Here is a 20,763-nt window from a genome sequence, read left to right on the forward strand (position 1 = left end):
TTTAACAAATAGTTTACAGAAGAATGCTTTTTATTTTATTGTACTTAAGGTGTTAAGCTGAAAAAAAGGCGAGGGAATAATACTACTTACATACATACACATAAGCAGCAGAGAACTGTGAAAGGAAACGCAGAAGGGTTTCCCACCCCCTGACTGCTAGAAGATACCAGAACATACCAAATGCCTGAGCTATTAAAATAGCCTCAGACAGTGGGATTCCACAGCCAGCAGCACAGACACACTTCAGCAGTGCAGAAAGTATTTCCAGTAGAGTGCAAAGACTCAAGTGTTAATTCCCCAACTTCCTTTTTAGACTGCAAACCCGAATATCCAAACAGAACCATCTAGCCTAGGAGAGATGCACTCTGTTCAAAATTCTCAAATGAAAAGTGACATTTCTCAAATGAAATATGCACATCTGCATTGACCTGCCAACGTGAAGTCCCCTAGTAAAGAGCTAAGATTACTCCTTCCAGCAAAACAACACACAAGACAGGAATGTATGAGCTGTGTACAGTATAGTCATCGGATATTGTGGGTCAGCTCAGCAGCAGAAGAGGGTGCAGGAAAGAAAGTGAGACCCATTAAAAGTTGCTTTGGTCTTAAAGGAAAATGTATTTATACCCCTAGCTCCAGCTGAAGGTGTATGGACTGGGAAGGCACACATATCTGGTGGGAATGGTGTGTTATTTACCCCTTTTTCTTTACACACAATGTTAAGGCTATTCCTGAAGTAGTTCTCCTTTCTGTGATCCCTGTGTTTATTTCAAAGATTAAAAAGATCATATTGAGACACTGGGGTTGATTTACTAAAGGCAAATAGACTGTGCACTTTGGAAAGTGCAATGGCACTCTGTAAGAGCTGTTGCTCCAGAGCTTAGTAAATGCTGACTTCCATCATCCAATCACGTGCAACCAAAACAGCTGTTCCCCCCCCCCCCACATTTTCGCTGCACATGATTGTGTATTATTTGCAAATTGAAGCTTCACCTCATTTACTAAGCTCTGGAGCAAAAGCCCTTGCAGAGTGCAATTGCACTTTGCAATGTGCACAGTCTAGTTATCGTTGCCTTTAGTAAATCAACCTCACTGTCTCATAGCTACATGTAAAGGTAAAGGAAAGAGTAGGTGCATCCAGGTACAGGGTGGGTACCTTACAACCAAAAAACCATCAGAGAATAATAAGACAAAAAACACCAAATATGGCCACTCACATGTAGCAGGTAAAAGGGAAGCTTGTCATAGTGAGTAATGTCCGGGACGATGAAGCAGGCGTCAGCCGAGGGGCCGCCAGGCTCTGCTTTCGTGGGGATGGATGCACGGACAGCTTTCTTGTGCATCCATCCCTGCAGCTGCAGACCCTGGTGGCCTGTCAACTGACACCTGCTTCATCATCCCGAACATTACCTTTTATCTGCTACAGATGAGTGGCCATTTTTGGCGTTCCCTGTCTTAATAAACCTTTTAGTCAGTCTGCACTTAGAGGTGCTTTTCCCTTCTCTCTTCTGACTTATAGCTGCATTTGTAACCCTTTCACGTCACTGGAAAACAACAGCTCCAGCACGTTTTCGAGTGGGCTCAGATCCTTGATGACATCATGGAGACATTAGTGGCCACAGACAGTACTGGCCCTAATAGGACCCACACACTTTGGACTAGGGATGCACCGATCCAATATTCGGATCGGATATCGGCGCCGATATGGCCATTATAGCTGGATCGGGGGATCGGTAACATTGACCGATCCACTGGCCGATCCGTTTTTTGCTTAGTAACGGCTCAGCCATCCCTTACTTGGTGCAGTAGTAGTATGGGATGAGAGCCGCTACTTCCTGTATTGTCCCGGCTCACAGGCGGAGTGATATCAGATGCAGTCCGCCTGTGAATAGAGGAGCCATACACATGAAGCAGCGGCTTTGCTCTGTACTGCAACTGCTTGCTTTGTGTGTATCTCCGGATCGGTTCCGGTATCGGTATCGGCGATTTCACAAAGCCAGATATCACCAGGTATCGGGTCCAAAAAAGTCGTATCGGTGCAACCCTACTTTGGACACGCTGGCGGGCTCAGAGATTCAGATGGCTTTTGTACCGTCGCTGTACAGTGATTGCATAGCTATCATTATATTGATTGTACGGCATGGAAACACTGTACCATATCAAATGCATCAGGTTTTCTTTCTCTGTGAATGCCCTCCCCAATCACCCCACTTGTCCTTTTCCCCCCAAAAGAACTTGCTAACAATTCCATTACCCTTATATTTATTTTCCTCCCCTGTGACAGGTTCAACCATGTGACATGTGTAGATGTTAGATAACATGATTGCTGATCTTATTTTCTCTTGTACAACAAAAACTTTTAATAAAAAAGATATTTGAATTAAAATATCTTTATAGGCAAAAAAAATCCAGAAAGAATTCCACACAAGTGGATCCATGTAGATGGCACAGCAAAAGCCAAGCTCTAGTAGGGACCACGTTACCTCAATCAGGATGCACTATTATACTGACTGATCAGGAGGCAAACAATTTGCAACAGCGCGGGCCAAGGGGCTTTTCTGTTCTCCATACAGCGAGGTCATGGGCAAGCCTACTAACCTACTACTCCTTGTGAGAGCAGATTATTATAGGAGTAAAATGACTGTTAATAATAAGTCGTTGCAATCTTTTGTTCTTTATATTTACAAGCTTTTTTTTTTTTTTACGTTTTTAAATAAAAAAAAGGAATATAATAGGATTTTCCAGAGCGATAAAGCAGTTGAAAACCCCAGACATGAAATGAAACATGAACAAAGCATATCCCTTTATAGTGTATATTTGTCTCAGTTAGGAACACTAAGTGTAATTTCTGTCTAATTTATTCATAAATGATCTAGAGGAGGGGATATCTAGCACAATCTCAGTATTTGCGGATGATACTAAACTAAGCATGCCAATATCTTCTATGCAGGATGTGGAAACCTTACAAGCGGACCTGAACAAAATAACGGGGTGGGCAACTACATGGCAGATGAGGTTTAATGTTGATAAATGTAAAGTAATGTACTTGGGGGCCAGAAACCAGAAAGCAAGCTACTCACTAGGGGGGGAACCTCTGGGGGAGTCTAGGATGGAAAAAGACTTGGGGGTACTGGTTGACAACAGGCTTGGCAGTGGCATGCAATGCCAGGCCGCTGCAAGCAAAGCCAACAGAATACTGGCATGTATAAAAAAGGGGATTCACTCCAGAAATAAAGATATTATTCTCCCGCTCTACAAGACTCTGGTCCGGCCACATTTGGAGTATGCTGTCCAGTTCTGGGCACCGGTCCTCAGGAAGGATGTGCTGGAACTGGAGAAAGTCCAGAGAAGGGCAACAAAAATAATTAGGGGAATGGAGGACATCAGCTATGAGGAAAGACTACAAGCACTGAACCTATTCTCTGTGGAGAAGAGACGATTGAGGGGGGATATGATATCAATGTACAAATACTGTACTGGCGACCCTAGCATAAGGAACAAACTATTCAGAGTAAGGAAATACAATAAGACACGTGGCCACTCATTAAAACTAGAGAAAAGGCGGTTTAACCTTAAAATGCGTAAGTGGTTCTTCACTGTAAGAGCGGTAAGGATGTGGAATTCTCTTCCACAAGCAGTCGTATCAGCAGGGAGCATTGATAGTTTCAAAAAACTATTAGATGGTCACCTTAGAGACCACAACATACAGGGGTATACAATGTACGGTTAAAAGCAAACACACACACACATCATAGGTTGAACTGGATGGACTGATGTCTTTTTTCAACCTCACTAACTATGTCTTTTGCTTCATTCCTCTGCTATCATGAATCACTTCTGACAAGTTTCCCTGAAACCAAGAGGAAAAAGGAGACAGGGGAGGGATCTCAAACTGATTGACAGCCTCAACTCTGTTCCTGCATGCTGTGTGAATGGGGGGGGGAGTGTCTCTTCCCTCCAATCAGCTCTCGTCACTGAGCTCTCCAAAGTGTAACTTCAGCTTGATGTTCTCCTTTCCCTGAAAGCTCAGACAATCTTTAGAAATCCTGGACTTTGAATGGCTGTAGAGAAGACTGCAGATATGAAGGTACAACTTATGTAAGATGATTTGTTTAATCTCCGTGTATCATCCGAGGCCAGTCACTTCATGGGGTATATGTGAGAGTTTACAACCACTTTAATAGGTTCTAAATTTGCCAAACCCACCAAAAGTCAAACTCGAAATAAAAAGAAAGACCAGTTACCTTGGTATTCTGATGTATTCCTCTATCACAGATAGACCTATCTGCCCATCCTTAGCTAGACCCCAAGAAAACACTTGACCTTTGTCATTGAGAGCCAATGTATGTGCTTCACCACAGGAGACGGCAACGATATTCTGAGCATCGAGAGCTCCGACTTGTTCTGAAATAAAGAAACAAGAGTCATTATCCCCACTGATGGATAGGTTTGCTAAAAGTTACTGAACAAATTAGGGATGCACCGAATGTTCGGGGGCCGAACATTATTCGGCCGAAAATAGAAAAAATAGCACTTTCGGTGTTCGGCCGAATAAGTCAAAAGGCCGAATAATTTTGTGCCGAATAATAGGGCTGAACGATAGTCGATATGATATCGACTATCGTTCTGTGGCCGTAGGCGATATTCATATCGCCGAGGTCACAATATTTACAGGGGGAAGGGACTCGGAGGAGGACTCTCAGACTTCCGTGAAGCCGGGACACTTCAGCGGTGAGCATACATTACATTACTCACTCGTGCACTGCAGCCCGCCCCACACATTCAGTGAGTCTTACTCTCCTCCCTAGTTTTTTCAATGGCACATTCAGGAAGCCAATCACGCCGTGATTAGCTGCACAGCGAACCAATCACGCGTGCCTGCACACCTGATTGGTTCCGCTGTGCCGCTACTCACGGCGTGATTGGCTTCCTGAATGTGCCATTGAAAAAACTAGGGAGGAGAGTAAGACTCACTGAATGTGTGGGGCGGGCTGCAGTGCACGAGTGAGTAATGTATGTATGCGGCTGTGCTCCTTTCCAGGCTACTACTAGTCAACCTCCAGCCTCCTACTACCACCACTATGAGAGACTGTCTGTCACTGTATAATCTGATCGAGTCCACACTGACACTGACTGACTGTCACTGAGTAATTGATGTTACCACATTAACCCTGACCTGCCCAGTGCCCTGTATCTGCAATTAAAATTTACAAGGCTGCCTGCATGCTTCCTGATTTCCATTCCCAGCATCCTTCCCAATCCCTACAGTGTCACTAACATTAACCCTATGGTACAAGGCTGCAGTGTGCACTGAATCCCATTCCCTACAGTAACATTTAGGGAGAGAGAGAGAGACATGAGAGGACAAGAGAGAGGACGAGAGAGAGCGAGAGACACATGAGGGGACAAGAGAGAGAGAGAGACACGAGAGGACAAGAGAGAGGACAAAAAATTGGCAAAATAAATGGAAAAAATGTGAAACACCGCGTTCGGTATTCGGCCTTCGGCCAAACATTTTATTATTATTCGGCTTCGGCTTCGGCCAAGAATTTCATTTCGGTGCATCCCTAGAACAAATTAAAGTGTATATTGAAAAAAAAAAAAAAAAAAGGATTACTGCTTCAGAGATTGCTTATATTGGTGTTCAGATAGCTACGAGGGCTCCTAAAAACAGGCAGAAGACATTTCATTATAAATTTGTGTTACAATGCTGTCCCCAGTGGAACAAAGCACATGTATTACTGTTTCTCATGTTTCTAAGTGCTTTTTAATCCTAGTTATGAGGTCCTACCTGCCCCACCCCCCATTTTACAGTCCGCTCTTTCAGACAGTAAAGCCTGGTTGCCTGAATTTTTACAGCTAGATCCTTATTCCGCCCAATAGAAAAAGGGCTGCTGACTCATGTGCATGCAGGAAACCAGATTGTCCTTAAGTGATTAAAGTGATTGTAAAGTCTCTATTTTTTTCTATTAAAATAATAAACATGTTATACTTACCTGCTCTGTGCAGTGGTTTTGCATAGAGCAGCCCTGATCCTCCTCTTATCGGGTCCCTGGATGGAGCTCCTGGCCGCGGTTTAGCCCCGTCTCCTCCTTGCCTGAGTTTGATTGACAGCAGTGGGAGCCAATGGCATCGTTGCTGTGTCTCAGCCAATCAGAAGGAAGAGTCCTGGACGACCAAGGCATTCATGGACATCACTGGATCGAGAGGGGGTTCACATAAGTATTAGGGGAGCTGAGGGGGGCTGCTGTACACAGAAGGTTTTTTTATCCTAATGCACTATGACTTTACAACCACTTTAAGGCAGGGGTTGGGGAGGGGGTATTGGAAAATTATGGCAAGTCTTTATAGAAGAGAGTGAAGGACCGCTTTAAAGCGTTTTTTACCCTAAGAAAAAAAATGAATCCTGCTCCTTTAATGCATGTATAACAGCACAGTGCCTGTGCTGTGTCATTTGGCCCCTTTTATCACCTGTAATACCTGGCTGATCCTGCCTGGCTCAGCCCTCCCCCTGTAAACTGACCACGGTTTATGATGGCTGCTGAGCCCTGACACCGTGGTCAGTGAACGTGCCTGCCATCTGCAGCCCTGCTCTCTGCTCTCCTGTGTCCCTTTCCACCCTCCCTCCCTGCCTGTCAGCTCTGTGTCAGGGCCCGCCTCCCCTCCTGCTGCTGAAATTACTGTTAATGCTTTATATAATCCTGTTTGTTTCCTTTCACCCTCCTTTTCTCCCGACTGACGTCAGCGGTGGATTTTCGGTCCCTCCCACTCTAGCTGTTAAGATTGGGAGAGGGGAGAGCTGGCCGGTCAGGTAACTGCCCAGCAACACTCTGAAATCAGGTATAGTCTGCATTTTTTTTTTAATGAAACACAGACACATGGGCATACAGGATTAGGAAACAAACAGGATTATACAAAGATATGACGGTGGCTTAACCACCACTTTAAGCACCGCTGCACCCAAAATTACACATGGCTGAAATCATGTCAATTCTCTTACACTAGTTCCCAAAAATGCATTTAAGATTTTTTTTAACTTAAATAGGACTGCTGTATGATTTCCTTTAATGCAGATGGCGCTCCCCCACGTTCTGTTGGTGAACTGTTCCTTAGCAACATTATATCCAGTGCAGGGCTACGGGTATTGGTCTTGACAACGTCAGGACCTTAGACCACTGGAGCATGGGGGAGAAGAGGCTGCAGAGACCAATCTAGCAGCGCAGGAGTGGAGGATCAGGTAAGTAAATCTCCTTTTTTTGTGTCCCCTAGACTTAAACAGGCACTTAAGCCCTGCAGTGCAGGTACAGCCCACTACAAAGGTATAATTGTAGTTTCCCGGAGTTGGGCTTTAAGAACATGGTTGCCTGGGAGTTAACAGCGAAATTCAGATCTGTGTATGAACACTGCCATTATCCAGAGAACTGCAAAGACATTGATAAGAAACTTTATGTACTCCTCTGTGTTGGACATCACCAGCATCAATGAGGAAGCATTTGTTGGGCTTTATTTACAGCTTTCCTCTTAAGGCTTGTTCACACACTAAAAAAAAAAAAAAAAAAAAAAAAAAAAAAATGGGCAAGAGTTTTCATCCAAAGAACTTTCGTACGATTTTCGTATAGTGTGTACACAATTTTCTACAGCCGATTCTGACCTTCTGAATGAAAATTTTCCAGCTCCTACCCCTTGACCAGTGTCCCCAATAGCAAGCTGCTTGCTATAGGGGTCACTGGTGCGTAGTGCTTGCTCCCGAGCCCTGCTCTATGCATCATTATGACACTTAGAGACGCATTTCCGCCCAGCCCCCCGCAGTCTCTTCATTGGCTCACTTGCTGCGATTAAAAGCAGTAGGAGTCAATGGCTCCAGCTGCTGTCTTTGCCAATGAGGAGAGAGAGACCTAGGCCAGCGGAGGCTCCCATACACATGGCTGGATCGAGATGGGGATAAGGAGAGTATTAAGGGGGCTGTAGGGGGAGCTGCACACAAAAGGTTTTTTTTACCTCAATGCATAGAATACATGGAAGTATAAAACCTTTGGCCTTTACAACCACTTTTTTTTTTCCATAAATTTTATTTTCCTTTTTACATACAAAATCAGACAAAAAATATAAAACAGTGTTAATGCAGCCAATTACTTGGGTCAAACACTCCAAGGCTTTGCGTAAATAGACAACGAAGAAAAGAGGGTGAAAAAAAAATTAAAAAAAAAAAAAAAACACAAAAAAAGAAACAAAAAACCCGAAGAAAAAAAAAAAAAACTAGAAGAAAAGGGGGTGGGGGGGGATTGGAGATTCAAGATTCAGCCTGAGCCTATCTAGGTTGCAACCCTTATGTTGCCAAGAAAATCGGCCGTGTCCCTAGAAGAATACCATTCAGTGAATCTAAAAGGGCGTATCAACCACTTTAAGCAAAGATAATGTATTCTCAGAATATACACAGCCATTTTCCAAGAAAAAGTCTGAATATTCTGCAGTAACATACAGTAGATCTCCTATAGATGTTGTTGAGCTCTTTTTAAAAAGTTTCCAGAAGAAAAGAGAAAGTGAAAGTACTTTTATCAATTAGCATTTCCTCCTCCTACGGCTGTGATAACTCAAACCATAAGTAGATGTTTATCATTGCAAATGCACATATATTACACGTCAAGCATGCAAAAACAGCCCCTTACCTGGCTTTTTTCTGCCTTTGTCATGTCCTAACTGTCCTAGATCATTGCATCCACAGGTATAAACTGTCCCATCGTCCAACACAAACACAGTATGTCTGCTGCCACAGCCAACATCACGGACAGTTTTATTTAAAAAAAAGTCACATCTTGTGGGTTCTACGATAATTTCTCCATCGATTCCTCCTAATCCCAGTTGTCCAAAGGAAGCATTTCCCCAGCACAACATTATCGATGGGATCAAGGGATCAGTTATATTCCAGGATTGCGGGTTGAAGAGTCTTTTTCTGTAATACTGATATGGAGACCTAAAAAGTAACAAAAAGAGAAAAATCAAAAAATAAAAGTATTGGGGGGGTACAAAAACTCACTAATAAAAGCAAAACAGAGAAGCCAGTGGGGGTCTGGGTCACTGTGTTTACTCACTTACATGGTGGACATTTTCTGAACATCTACAGGATTTACAGCCGAGGAAACAAGACTTCTGGGTGCAGTTTGGGACCTGAGTGCCTTCCTCCGTGTACAATTACTACCCTTGTCTATATTTCCTTTACTAAATTAGGTTCAAAGCTAGTCCTGACGGCTAAAACATAGAGGGTAACACTCTGCTTGGTAATGCCATGCAAGTGACAGCTCTTTGAGTCAATGCCTCACCCATTTGGTTTTATAAACTATGACTCAGAACATAAAGCTCATCCAGAGAGCCTTGCATTAATAGTACATGCCAAATTTATTTAATCACCGTGTGAACATTGCTCACACCTCTGGATAATACCAAATAAAGCTCAATATGGGGAGCAGTTTGTAAAATTCAGAGCAGGATAAATAAAGGGCCATTTCTGCACTCGGTGTACTTTTCTGGATAAAGCCGATCTCCAGGCACAAAAAAGATTTATTTAAATATATTCCACATATATAGATACAGTAAAACCTTGGATTGCGAGCATAATTCGTTCCGGAAACATGCTTGTAATCCAAAGCACTCTTATAACAAAGCGAATTTCCCCATAAGAAATAATGGAAACTCAGATGATTCGTTCCACAACCATTTATTCATAAGTCTTTCAGTTTATAGTCTATATAAAAAGATTATAGCATTGCGATAGGTTATATAACCATAAAATGTCCATCCACAAATGGCCGCTTTCACAAGGGGATTAGAAGCAAAATCCATCAGGAGCTACAGAGTATCAAAGGGAAGAGAGGCGCCTCTAAGTGTAGCAATAAGGTTCCATTTAATGAAGGTACAACATTTAGCAACTCACATGGTTGATGAATAAAACAGGCACATCTAAGTATGCAGGCATCCGGGGTAAAGCTGTCCACATAGACCATCTTCTGCACCGCCGGCTGCCAGTCTGTAATCCTGACCGGGAAGACCACCCTGGAGTAAAGCGATCTGAAAGCGAGGGGCAGCATGGAAGGGATGACGTAGATGGCGGTGAGGAGGATGATCTATGTGGACAGCTTTAGCCTGGATGCCTGCATCCTTAGATGTGCCTGTTCCAATCATCAACCATGTGAGTTGCTAAATGTTGAACCTTCATTAAATTTAACCATATTGCTACACTTAGAGGCGCCTCTCTTCTCTTTTATACTCAGCTGTGACTTGAGGCTACTTGTATATCAAGACATCGCTTGTATATCAAGTCAAAATTTATTTGAAAATTTTGCTTGTCTTGCAAAGCGCTCTTAAACCAAGTTACTCTCAAACCAAGGTTTTACTGTATATTCCACATATATAGCCACAAAGGATACAAACCTGATCTCTGAGCTCCAAATTCCTTTGCATATTACCTTGTACAAGTAACTGTGGCATCATCGCAGTGTTGTACATAGCCTTTACAGTGGGGAGAGCTGTGGGAGGAGCCTGGCAGACCCCATCTACTACAGGCTGCCTGTATAAAAATACAGGAGGGGGCGGAGACAAAACCAATCACCCTGCGCAAGGAGAGAGAGAAGCACTGACCGGTCTTTACTACAGGAAACTCCTACACAGAGGCAAAGTTTCACACTGGTCTACTACAGTTGTGCATTATCATGGGTCAAAGTCACATCCAAGTTGCACCCATCCAAAGTTATGTCAAAGTTGCAGACCAAAATTGTACAAGTGTGAATGGAGCCCTAGACTTACTTTGATTATTATTCATGTGTTCGGTTCCCCAGGGGACAAAGTTCATCTGGTATTTTGCACCTTCTTCCTTTGTGTTACCTAAGGCTAGCTATGGGATTGGACAGGGCACCCCTCCCTCCACGTGGCTGTCTGCCCACACAGCTAGCAAGAAAATGGCTGATTTGATTGGCAGCACTTTTCTCCACCTCCAAGCATTTGTTCAAGACAGGAGGAATGTAAGAAATGGAGGTGCAAATTTGTCAGCTAGAAGGTTAAGTAAAGAAAAGAGCCACCATTCTAATCAGACATCCACTCACATTTTTGTAAATATTTTATTATATCTTTTCATGTGACAACACTGAAGAAATGACACTTTGCTACAATGTAAAGTAGTGAGTGTACAGCTTGTATAACAGTGTGAATTTGCTGTCCTCTCAAAATAACGCAACACACAGCCATTAATGTCTAAACCGCTGGCAACAAAAGTGAGTACACCTCTAAGTGAAAATGTCCAAATTGGGCCCAATTAGCAATTTCCCCTCCCCGGTGTCATGTGACTCGTTGGTGTTACAAGGTCTCAGGTGTGAATGGGGAGCAGGTGTGTTAAATTTGGTGTCATCGCTCTCACTCTCTCATACTGGTCACTAAAAGTTCAACATGGCACCTCATGGCAAAGAACTCTCTGAGGATCTGAAAAAAAGAATTGTTGCTCTACATAAAGATGGCCTAGGCTATAAGAAGATTGCCAAGACCCTGAAACTGAGCTGCAGCACAGTGTCCAAGACCATACAGCGGTTTAACAGGACAAATTCTACTCAGAACAGGCCTCACCATGGCTGACCAAAGAGGTTGAGTGCACGGGCTCAGCGTCATATCCAGAGGTTGTCTTTGGGAAATAAACGTATGAGTGCTGCCAGCATTGCTGCAGAGGTTGAAGGGGTGGGGGGTCAGCCTGTCAGTGCTCAGACCACACGCCGCACACTGCATCTTATTGGTCTGCATGGCTGTCGTCCCAGAAGGAAGCCTCTTATAAAGATGATGCACAAGAAAGCCCACAAACAGTTTGCTGAAGACAAGCAGACTAAGGACATGGATTACTGCAATCATGTACTGTGGTCTGATGAGACCAAGATAAACTTATTTGGTTCAGATGGTGTCAAGCGTGTGTGGTGGCAACCAGGCAAGGAGTACAAAGACAAGTGTGTCTTGTCTACAGTCAAGCATGGTGGTGGGAATGTCATGGTTTGGGGCTGCATGAGTCCTGCCGGCACTGGGGAGCTACAGCTCATTGTGGGAACCATGAATGCCAACATGTACTGTGACATACTGAAGCAGAGCATGATCCCCTCCCTTCGGAAACTGAGCCACAGGGCAGTATTCCAACATGATAAGGACCCCAAACACACCTCCAAGATGGCCACGGCCTTGCTAAAGAAGCTGAGGGTAAAGGTGATGGACTGGCCAAGCACATCTCCAGACCTAAACCCTATTGAGCATCTGTGGGGCATCCTCTAATGGAAGGTGGAGGAAAGCAAGGTCTCTAACATCCACCAGCTCTGAGATGTCATCATGGGGGAGTGGAAGAGGACTCCAGTGGCAATCTGTGAAGCTCTGGTGAACTCCATGCCCAAGTGGGCTAATGCAATGCTGGAATATAATGGTGGTTACACAAAATATTGACATTTTGGGCCCAATTTGGACGTTTCCACTTAGGGGTGTATTAATTTTTATTGTCTGCGGTTTAGACATTAATGGCTGAGTAAATTAGAGGGGACAGCAATTTTACACTGTTATACAAGCTGTACACACACTACTTTACATTGTAGCAAAGCGTAATTTCTTCAGTGTTGTCACATGAAAAGACATAATAAAATATTTACAAAAATGTGAGGGGTGTACTCAATTTTGTAAGATACTGTAACTAAGGCCTTGTTTACACTTGCTGCCCATGGAGGTTGGTAAAAATAAGTGGCTGAGCTATGATTTTACTGCTGCCCAATTTAAGGCCCCTTTCACAATCGTGCGACCTAAAAGTCTTGCGATTTTGCCACAATTTAGACCGGACTTGAAGCAATACCTATGTCTATGGACCTGAAAACGCATCAAAGTCAGACCAAAGTGCAGGGACTACTTTATAGTTGTTGCAACTTGAAGTCACACAGATATGAACGGTACTCATTGGAAATCATAGAGTATGATGACTTGTCATGTGACTTTGCAGTCCCAAGTGTGAAAGAACCTTTCCTCTCCCTTCAATGATCTGATGCCCATGAGCTCCCCCTCCAGCATCTTCTCCTCAGCTTCTTCCAGGTGAAGGTCTTCAGCCATCTTAGGCCCCTTTAATACTTGTACGACTCCAAAGTTGTGCCGACTTTGGAGTGCAACTTTGGAAGGGTGCAACTTGAAATCGACTTTGGCTTTGTCAGTTTTAATAGATAATTGTTGCACACAAGTTGCATTGTTTAACATTCAGGTATGATTTTCATGGAACTTTTGAGGGTTAACATTGAAGTCTACGGCCCTCAAGTTGCATGAAAGTCGGACCAAAGTAGTGCATGACTACTTTAAAATTGCCCATATATAAATGGGTATCATTGGAAAACATGGGGAACGACATGTTGTGCAACTCTGATGCCAAAAGTTGCATGACAAGTGGCACAAGTGTGAAACGGCAAATTTAAAATGTTTGGGGGGTTTTATGTAATCTTCAGGCCTAAAATGATTTTTTTTTTTAACATGTGCAAAAAAATGCAAAAAAAGACTTTAAAGACAAAAGGGTTAAGGGCTCGTTCCTACTGGCTTTGCTCTCTGAGGACTGATCTGTGTTTATATCGCTCTTCAGAGAGCAATCAGACAGGTGGTGGGGAGCTAATGTATTGCCTTCTCACTACCTGCTTTAACCCCTTGAACCCTGCGCTTGAGGGGCAGATGCAGAGCAGCCCCATTCACTTAAATGGGTCTATCTCTGAGGAGTGATCTGCATTTAGATCGCTCTTCTGAGAGCATTTGACAGGTGGTGGGGAGGTGTTGTATTGCCTTCTCACCACCTGCTTTAACCCCTTGAACCCTGTGCTTGATGGGCAATTGCAGAGCAGTGCCATTCACCGTAAACAGGTCACTTGACAGGGGATAGAATTCCTACTGTGACTGGAAACAAAGCAGGTGCACACCAACCAACTGCTATCTCAGCAGCTGAAGGAGGTAGTGGTGGTGGGGTGGGTGGGGACGCCTTAACCTCTTCATGCCCCCGCTATAGCCGAAAGACAGCTACAACATGGGCTTAAATTGCTGGGAGGGTGTCCATGTATGCTCTCCTGTGCATGAGCTGCCTGCCTGTGGGGCATGCGCATGGCTCACTATGTGATCAGTGAGTCAATGAGACTCGGCTGATCACAGATCGGAGTATCCCGGAGTTCCGTTAGAATTACCTACCCGTGAGAAAAACCTACCACTCGTCACTTCCGGTTCACGGCACTGTATGGAATGCAGCGGTTACATTAAAACAACTGTGCTGCAATACGAGTCATCTCCGCTCCTGTCCCTGGCACTTCCCTGATCTCGGATAGTAAATATAAAAGCGGCGGCGGGTGTATGAAAAGATAAATCACGGAGCCTAGAGGCGCTTTTATATTTACTAGCCAAGATCAGGGAAGTGCCAGGGACAGGAGCGGAAATGACTCATGTTGCAGCCCAGCTGTTTTATGTAACCGCCGCGTGGGTAGGTTTTGTTCACGGTACACCGTGATATTTTCATACTAGTGCGCATGCGCACTAGTCAGCTCCTGAGTTGTTCCATTACGTATCCGGGGCTGGGAGCATGCGCACTGCTGCGCTGCTCAGCTGTTCCTGGCCGGAAATGACGAGGGTAGGTTTTTCTCACGGGGTAGGTAATTCTCACGTTACACCGGCCCCTTACCACATGATCAGCTGTCAGCCAATGACAGCTGATCACGTGATGTAAACAGAGTCGGTAATCGGCTTTTGTTTTTCCTCACGCTGAGGAGAATAAAAAAAGCCAATCACCGGCTGCTGTCAGAGGGACATCAGTCCTGAAGAGGGAGAGCCACTGCCGCCTCATCTGTGCCCACCAGTGCCACCTATCAGTGCTGCCAATCAGTGCCTCATCATCAGTGCTGCCAATCAGTGTCACCTACAAATGCTGCCTTATCAGTGCTGTGTCATCAGCACACATCAATGAAGGAGAAAAATTACCTGTTTGCAACATTTTATAGCAAACTATGAAAAAACTGTTTTTTGTTTTTTTCTCCAAAATGTTCGTTTTTTTTTTTTTTTTGTTTGTTCAGCTAAAAAAAAAAAAGTAGCGAATAAATATCACCAAAAGAAAGCTCTATTTGTGTGAAAAAAATGATAAAAAATTAATTTGGGTACAGCAATGCATGACCCCTCAATTGTTATTCAAAGTGCGACAGCGCTGAAAGCTGAAAACTGGCCTGGGCAGGAAGGGGGTGAAAGTTCCCCTGTAGGCAAATGGTTAAATGCTCAGCTCAACTGCAGGGTTTTACCAGCGCCCCAAGCACTAGTGTGAATGAGCCCTAATGGCTGAAGGTTCCCTTGCAACTCCTGTGTAGCTCAGCAAGGTGCAATTCTCAGCCCTTGTATTTGAATGGGCTGAAATCGCACTGGATCGCACAAGTAGCGCATGCATTACTTTTCAAAAATGCACTGCAAATGGATTGCATAGTACCATGCGATCCGGTGCAGACAAACACTGCATTTGCGATCTGCATTTGGGGTGTTGTTAGGGTTATTCTGACCCAGTGCATTTTGAAGGTGGTGTGGGAAATGTTGCACAGAATGCAGGATTCTGGTGTGGACGGGCCCCACATGAGATGTCCTGTGTGACATGCTGAATGGGGGGGGGCTGATGCCCTCTCTCACCCCCATATCACCCATCTATTCTCAGGCCTTCTCCTCTTCCAGCCAGATTTATCCTAAAAATAAAAACTTCTACATTGTCACCTATGGGAGTTTACAGATACAATGGAAGGACAGGCTGAGAACACTGGCAAAGCATGATCACAGGGGAAGCTGACAGATCACCCAGGGACCAGTGATCAGATCTCCAGCACACACAATGACATCAGCTGTCAGTGGACAATAACAACAACATGTGTAAGCAGGATACCGAGCACTCACCCGAAGCCTCCGTGTCCAACCGCAGCCCCGGCTCACAGCGGCGCCGTGACGTGTATCATGTGCGCGGTGACCGGGGGAGGGGGTGGAACATTCCAGGGAGTTCTAGGTTACCGGGAGGGGGAGCCGAACCGAGCGCTGACGTCATCGTGTGCTAGAAGGTGCGGGAACGCCGAGGAATTGTTTACTGTCACATGGGAAACGGGGCGTGGCGAGTGTGTGAGCACAGGGGGTGTGTGGAAAGGTAGAGGGTGGGGAGTCAGTCCTGGGTGTGGGAAACTCTCATGGTAGAGTCATAGTTACCATAGCTTTAGACGTTTCCCTGCTCATATAGTCCTCCTCAGTTATAATGAGTACCTCATGTACTGTTGGGGTGGATTCACTAAAGGCAAAGAGACTGTGCACTATGCAAGTGGTGTTTCCATCAGGGGCGTTGCATGGGGCCCTGTACAGTCTACCTGACGGGGTTCTCTTTGAACCCGCCCACCTCACCCCTAACCCGAGGCTCCCACCTCTTGTGCCCCTCTGTTGACCTGAAGGGGCTAAGAAAAATGTAATTTTACACCCCCCTAAGCAAGTAGAAGCAGGGGTGTAGTAAAGTAATAAGGGCTAGTAACAATTTTATTATTTGGCAGAAATAAACTATAAAGTTGCCTGCCCCCCCCCCCCCCCCCCCCCTGTTGAGCTGATGGGACTCGGTACAACAGGACGGTAGTACTGCCCTGGTTCCCATCATTTTGCTCAGAGCTTAGTAAATGTGGTGAAGATTCACTTTGTAAAGAATAACCAATCAGGTGCAAAGAACATTTTATAAAACAGTATTTCTCCTTGGTTCATTGACGGACACCGCTTCTGTCATTCTTGACCATTGGGTTATGCTGCCCCCGACAGGAATAGAACACTGAGCAGAAAAAACTCCTGGCTACACCCATGGGCAGCCCCAGGGGGTAAACTTCCTCTTCCTCCTATAGTTCCTTGCTGGGATCGTTGGTCCTGGCAACATTTTTTAGATAGAACATTTTTTTTCCTTCTGGATTTTTCCGGTGAGATCTACAATCAACTGCTGGACTGGGCAACGGGCTGGATAATCTAAATCCAGTGGACACCCCAGTCTGGCCAGCGAGAGTGTTCAGGCCTCAGTTCCACGCTAGGTTGGCCGCTACATAGCCCCACTGGGCAGGGGCTGGCCCTGCGATTTAAAAGTCTCACAAGGTCGCATACAACCTGGCCCCAGCCTGAGTTGCAGCGTTCCTCCTGGCCGACAGCTCCCTCATTTAGATGGAGAGGAGGATCTGTCTGGAGGGCCCACCTGGTTCCTGGTATGGTGAGTAGCTGTCCCCCCTCTACCCTTGGAGGCTTTTGAGGTGGATGTGAGCCCCTCCTTGGGACGGTCCAAACCCTGGTTACCCTCCTTTCTGCAGGCACCCCCCCTTGCCAAGTTCCTCATTTTGTCCCCCCTTCACATATGCTGGGGATGTATTTTTTTGGGGTGGTCTGGCCACTTTCCTGGGGTAGGGGCAGGGTGCTAACTGGTGATGAGGGCGGGGGGGATGCGCCGTCGGCGACCGGATGATCGACTGGCGGGGGGGGGGGTTGTACCTGGTGGGGGCTCCTGCCAGATGCGCCGCCGGCGAACGGACGATCGACTGGCATGGGTGGGGGGGGGTTGTTTGTACCTGTTGGGCCCCCTGTCCTGCCTGGATCTGTCTTGTGGCTTGGTCTCCTGATTTCTGGGTCTCTGTAGGCCTCGTGGCACCGTGCGGAGCCAGCATTTTGTTGTAGCCTTGTGTATTCCTATACACAGCGGCCATATTTGTGTAGTCCGATGGCTATTTTCTTGTGGTTTGCATTGCAAATAGCAGTGGCCATGACAGTGGAGCCCCGTGGGCGGCTATTCCGGTGGTTGGAGCCCCTCCTTATCCCCTGGTGCTGACTCCTTGATCATTTAGCTTCCTGATTGTGTAGTGCAGAGTCTGGTGGGGTCCTCTCTGCTGAGGATCGCTCTGTGCCTTGTGCTTGGTGACCTGGTGGTGCTGCCAGGGCGGTGGGGGTTGTCCCTTAGGAGTGTGTTACACTTTTCTGTGGGGTCCCCCTGGTGACCCATGGAGTTTTTGGAGCATGTTTCCCCACCTGATCCCCTCTCTGAGGCTGCGAGTCCCTCCAGGTCCCAACCATCCATCCATGCACTGATGGCAGTCCTGGAGTCCCTTGTTTCCCAGGTGGAGGCCGTTTGCGGGCAACAGGCTAGCAAAAAGCACCTCCCACCTTCCCTGCCTCATCTGTTATATTAGATCCTGCTGGATCTGCAACCACGTGCCTGGAATCCTCTGATAGTGAGGATGATTCCTCAATTTCTGCGACCGTGCACGAAAAGGTGCTGGTGGATGCACTGATTGTATCTGTGCGCGAGACCCTAAAAATGGAGGATGAAGCTGCGAAGGAAGCCATCCAGAGAGGCAAAGGTGCTTCCTTTCTCTGCCTATTTTGACAGAATTGTCTCAAAAGTGTGGGGTCGACCAAAGTGTCCCCGTGGGGTTCCTAAGCACTTTTCCAGGCGTTACCCCTATGAGGAGCCCCTCCTTAAGAAGTGGACTGTGCCACCAGTGGTGGACCCTCTGATTTCCAGATTAAACAAGGCAACCATGATTCCGGTGGAAGAGTCCCCGGCCTTTAAGGATCTGGCTGACCAGAAGGCGGAGGCTGTGGCCCGCATTATGTATACCTTAGCTGGTTCGGCAATGAGGCCGGTATTTACCATTGCCCTAGTGTCGCAAACTCTGACCAAGTGGGCTAAGCTCCTACGCCATGACTTGGAGGGAGTACAGTTCCCTCCTGTCTTTGCTGAGCTGGTGGACTAGCTGGTTCAGGGGCTGCAGTTTATCTGCGGACCAGACTTCTAAAAAGACCTTGACTGATCTTCCCTTTCAAGAAGATCATCTGTATTTGAGCTACGCTGGATGACCTCATTAAAGGTCTCACGGGGGGAAGAGTACCTTTCCTGTGCAGGCTACTAAAAGCAAGGAACCTCGTCATAGACGTGGACTTTTTTTCTCGGCTCATAAGAAGTTTTTTCTTCCCTCAGGGTCGACTGACAAGGGCTCAAAGCCTTTCAGGTACAGAAGTTTTGAATGGAGTCCATTTGAACGGTGGTGACATGCCTGCGTCAGAGGGATTTCCTTGCCTCTATAGATATCAAAGATGCCTATCTTCACATTCCAATATGTGCCAGTCACCAGCGTTTTTTCCACTTTGCTGTGGGAGAGGAGCATTAACCGTTTGTGGCATTACCCTTGGGTCTCGCCTCCACTCCTCGGGTCTTCACAAAAGTGCTAGCCCTGCTATGCCAGTGGGGGATAGCTGTACTGGGCAACTTGGACGATCTCCTTCTGCGAGCGGAGTCTCTCTCTGCTCTGGTGGAGAACCTGGAGATCACAGCTTGCACTGCAGGAGTTCAGTTGCATTCTGAATTTTCAGAAGTCGGCCTTGGTTCCATCCACGAAGCTGGACTATTTGGGCCTGACTCTGGATTTGGCCATAGCCAGAGTGCTCCTTCCTCTGGACAAAATCCAGAAATTGAAAGCTGCAATTCCCCTCCTGCTGTCCAACAGATGGTCTGACCAAAGGGGACAAGACTCCGCAGTCTATGGACATTCACATCCGGCTGAGTTGGGAAACAAAGCAGTCCCTGATATGGTGGCTTCGCTCTCTGGCGCTACGGCTGGCAAAATCCTTTCTCCCCTTGTATTGGACAGTGGTCACCACGGATGCCAACCTGTCAGACTGGGGAGGCGTCCTCGGCAAGCATTCTGCTCAGGGGATCTGGACACTAGAAGAGTCTAGACTACCGATCAATGTCCTGTAACTCTGAGCGATCAGACTGTGTCTGGATCTTTGGACGCATTGTCTTCAGGGATGCCCAGTGCGCATTCAATCAGGCAATGCCACTGCCATGGCTTATGTCAATCCCCAAGGGGGCACAAGAAGTTACCTGGTGGCACAGGAGGTAGCATTCTAAGGTGGGCAGAACAGTTCCTTCCAGCCCTCCCGGCCATACACATTCTCGGGGTAGAAAATTGGCAAGCGGATTACCTCAGTTGGCAGGTGTTGGACCAAGGGGACCTTCATCCGGAGGTGTTTCATCAGCTGTGTCTCCGGTGGGGCACCCCAAGGTGGATCTATTGGTGTCTCGGCTCAATAGAAAAGTGCAGAGCTTTGTGGCTCGGTCAAGGGATTCTCTGGCAGATGCCGCAGACGCGCCGATGGCCCCGTAGGGTCAGTATCATCTGATTTACGCCTTCCCGCAGGATCAAGGCAGAAGGGATTACGGTCATCCTTGTGGCAGCGGACTGGCCTCGGTGGCCCTGGTACGATCTAGTGCGACTGGTCGCTGACGTTCCTTGGAAGCTTCCTCTCAGGGAGGATCTGCTGTCCCAAGGACCGATCTTCTATCCTGCTTTACAGTCGTTGGCTTTGACGACTTGGCTGTTGAACGCCAGGTGCTAAAGGATAGAGGTTTGTCTGAGTTGATGATTCCTACGTTGTTAAAAGCTAGAAAATCTACCTCTAGGAAGATCTACCATCGTACCTGGAGGACGTACATTGTGTGGTGTGAGTCTCTTGGGGTTCATCCTCGCTCCTTCTCGGTGGCTGGGATCTTAACCTTCTTTAAACTGGGGGTTGAACAGAATTTGGCCTTAAGTACCATCAAGTCTCGACCTTAGCGGTCTTTTTCCAGCGACCTTTGGCCACACCCTCCCTGGTGCGTACCTTTCTTCAGGGTGCACGACATTTGGTTCCTCCAGTGGGGACTCCTTTGCCGCCTTGGGATCTTAATTT

At 46.3% G+C, this 20,763-nt stretch overlaps 1 protein-coding gene across 2 annotated transcripts in view; it reads right to left on the reverse strand.

Moving 5' to 3' along the window:
• HERC4 (HECT and RLD domain containing E3 ubiquitin protein ligase 4) overlaps nucleotides 1-16,104 on the reverse strand; it is a 95,578-nt gene extending 79,474 nt beyond the window's left edge. Inside the window, exons 1-3 of one of the 2 annotated variants that reach the window (XM_082267656.1) lie at nucleotides 15,931-16,104; nucleotides 8,664-8,968; nucleotides 4,242-4,401 (exon numbers count right to left, since the gene is read on the reverse strand). In XM_082267656.1, coding sequence (XP_082123782.1) covers nucleotides 4,242-4,401; nucleotides 8,664-8,889 — 386 coding nt within the window. In that variant the 5' untranslated portion in view covers nucleotides 8,890-8,968; nucleotides 15,931-16,104. The remainder of the gene's footprint in view (nucleotides 1-4,241; nucleotides 4,402-8,663; nucleotides 8,969-15,930) is intronic. The other variant, XM_082267657.1, reaches the window with a different exon arrangement.
• Nucleotides 16,105-20,763: the final 4,659 nt, after the last annotated feature.

The sequence above is a fragment of the Pelophylax lessonae genome, assembly GCF_965119305.1.
Source record: "Pelophylax lessonae genome assembly, chromosome: 9".
NCBI lineage: Eukaryota > Metazoa > Chordata > Amphibia > Anura > Ranidae > Pelophylax > Pelophylax lessonae.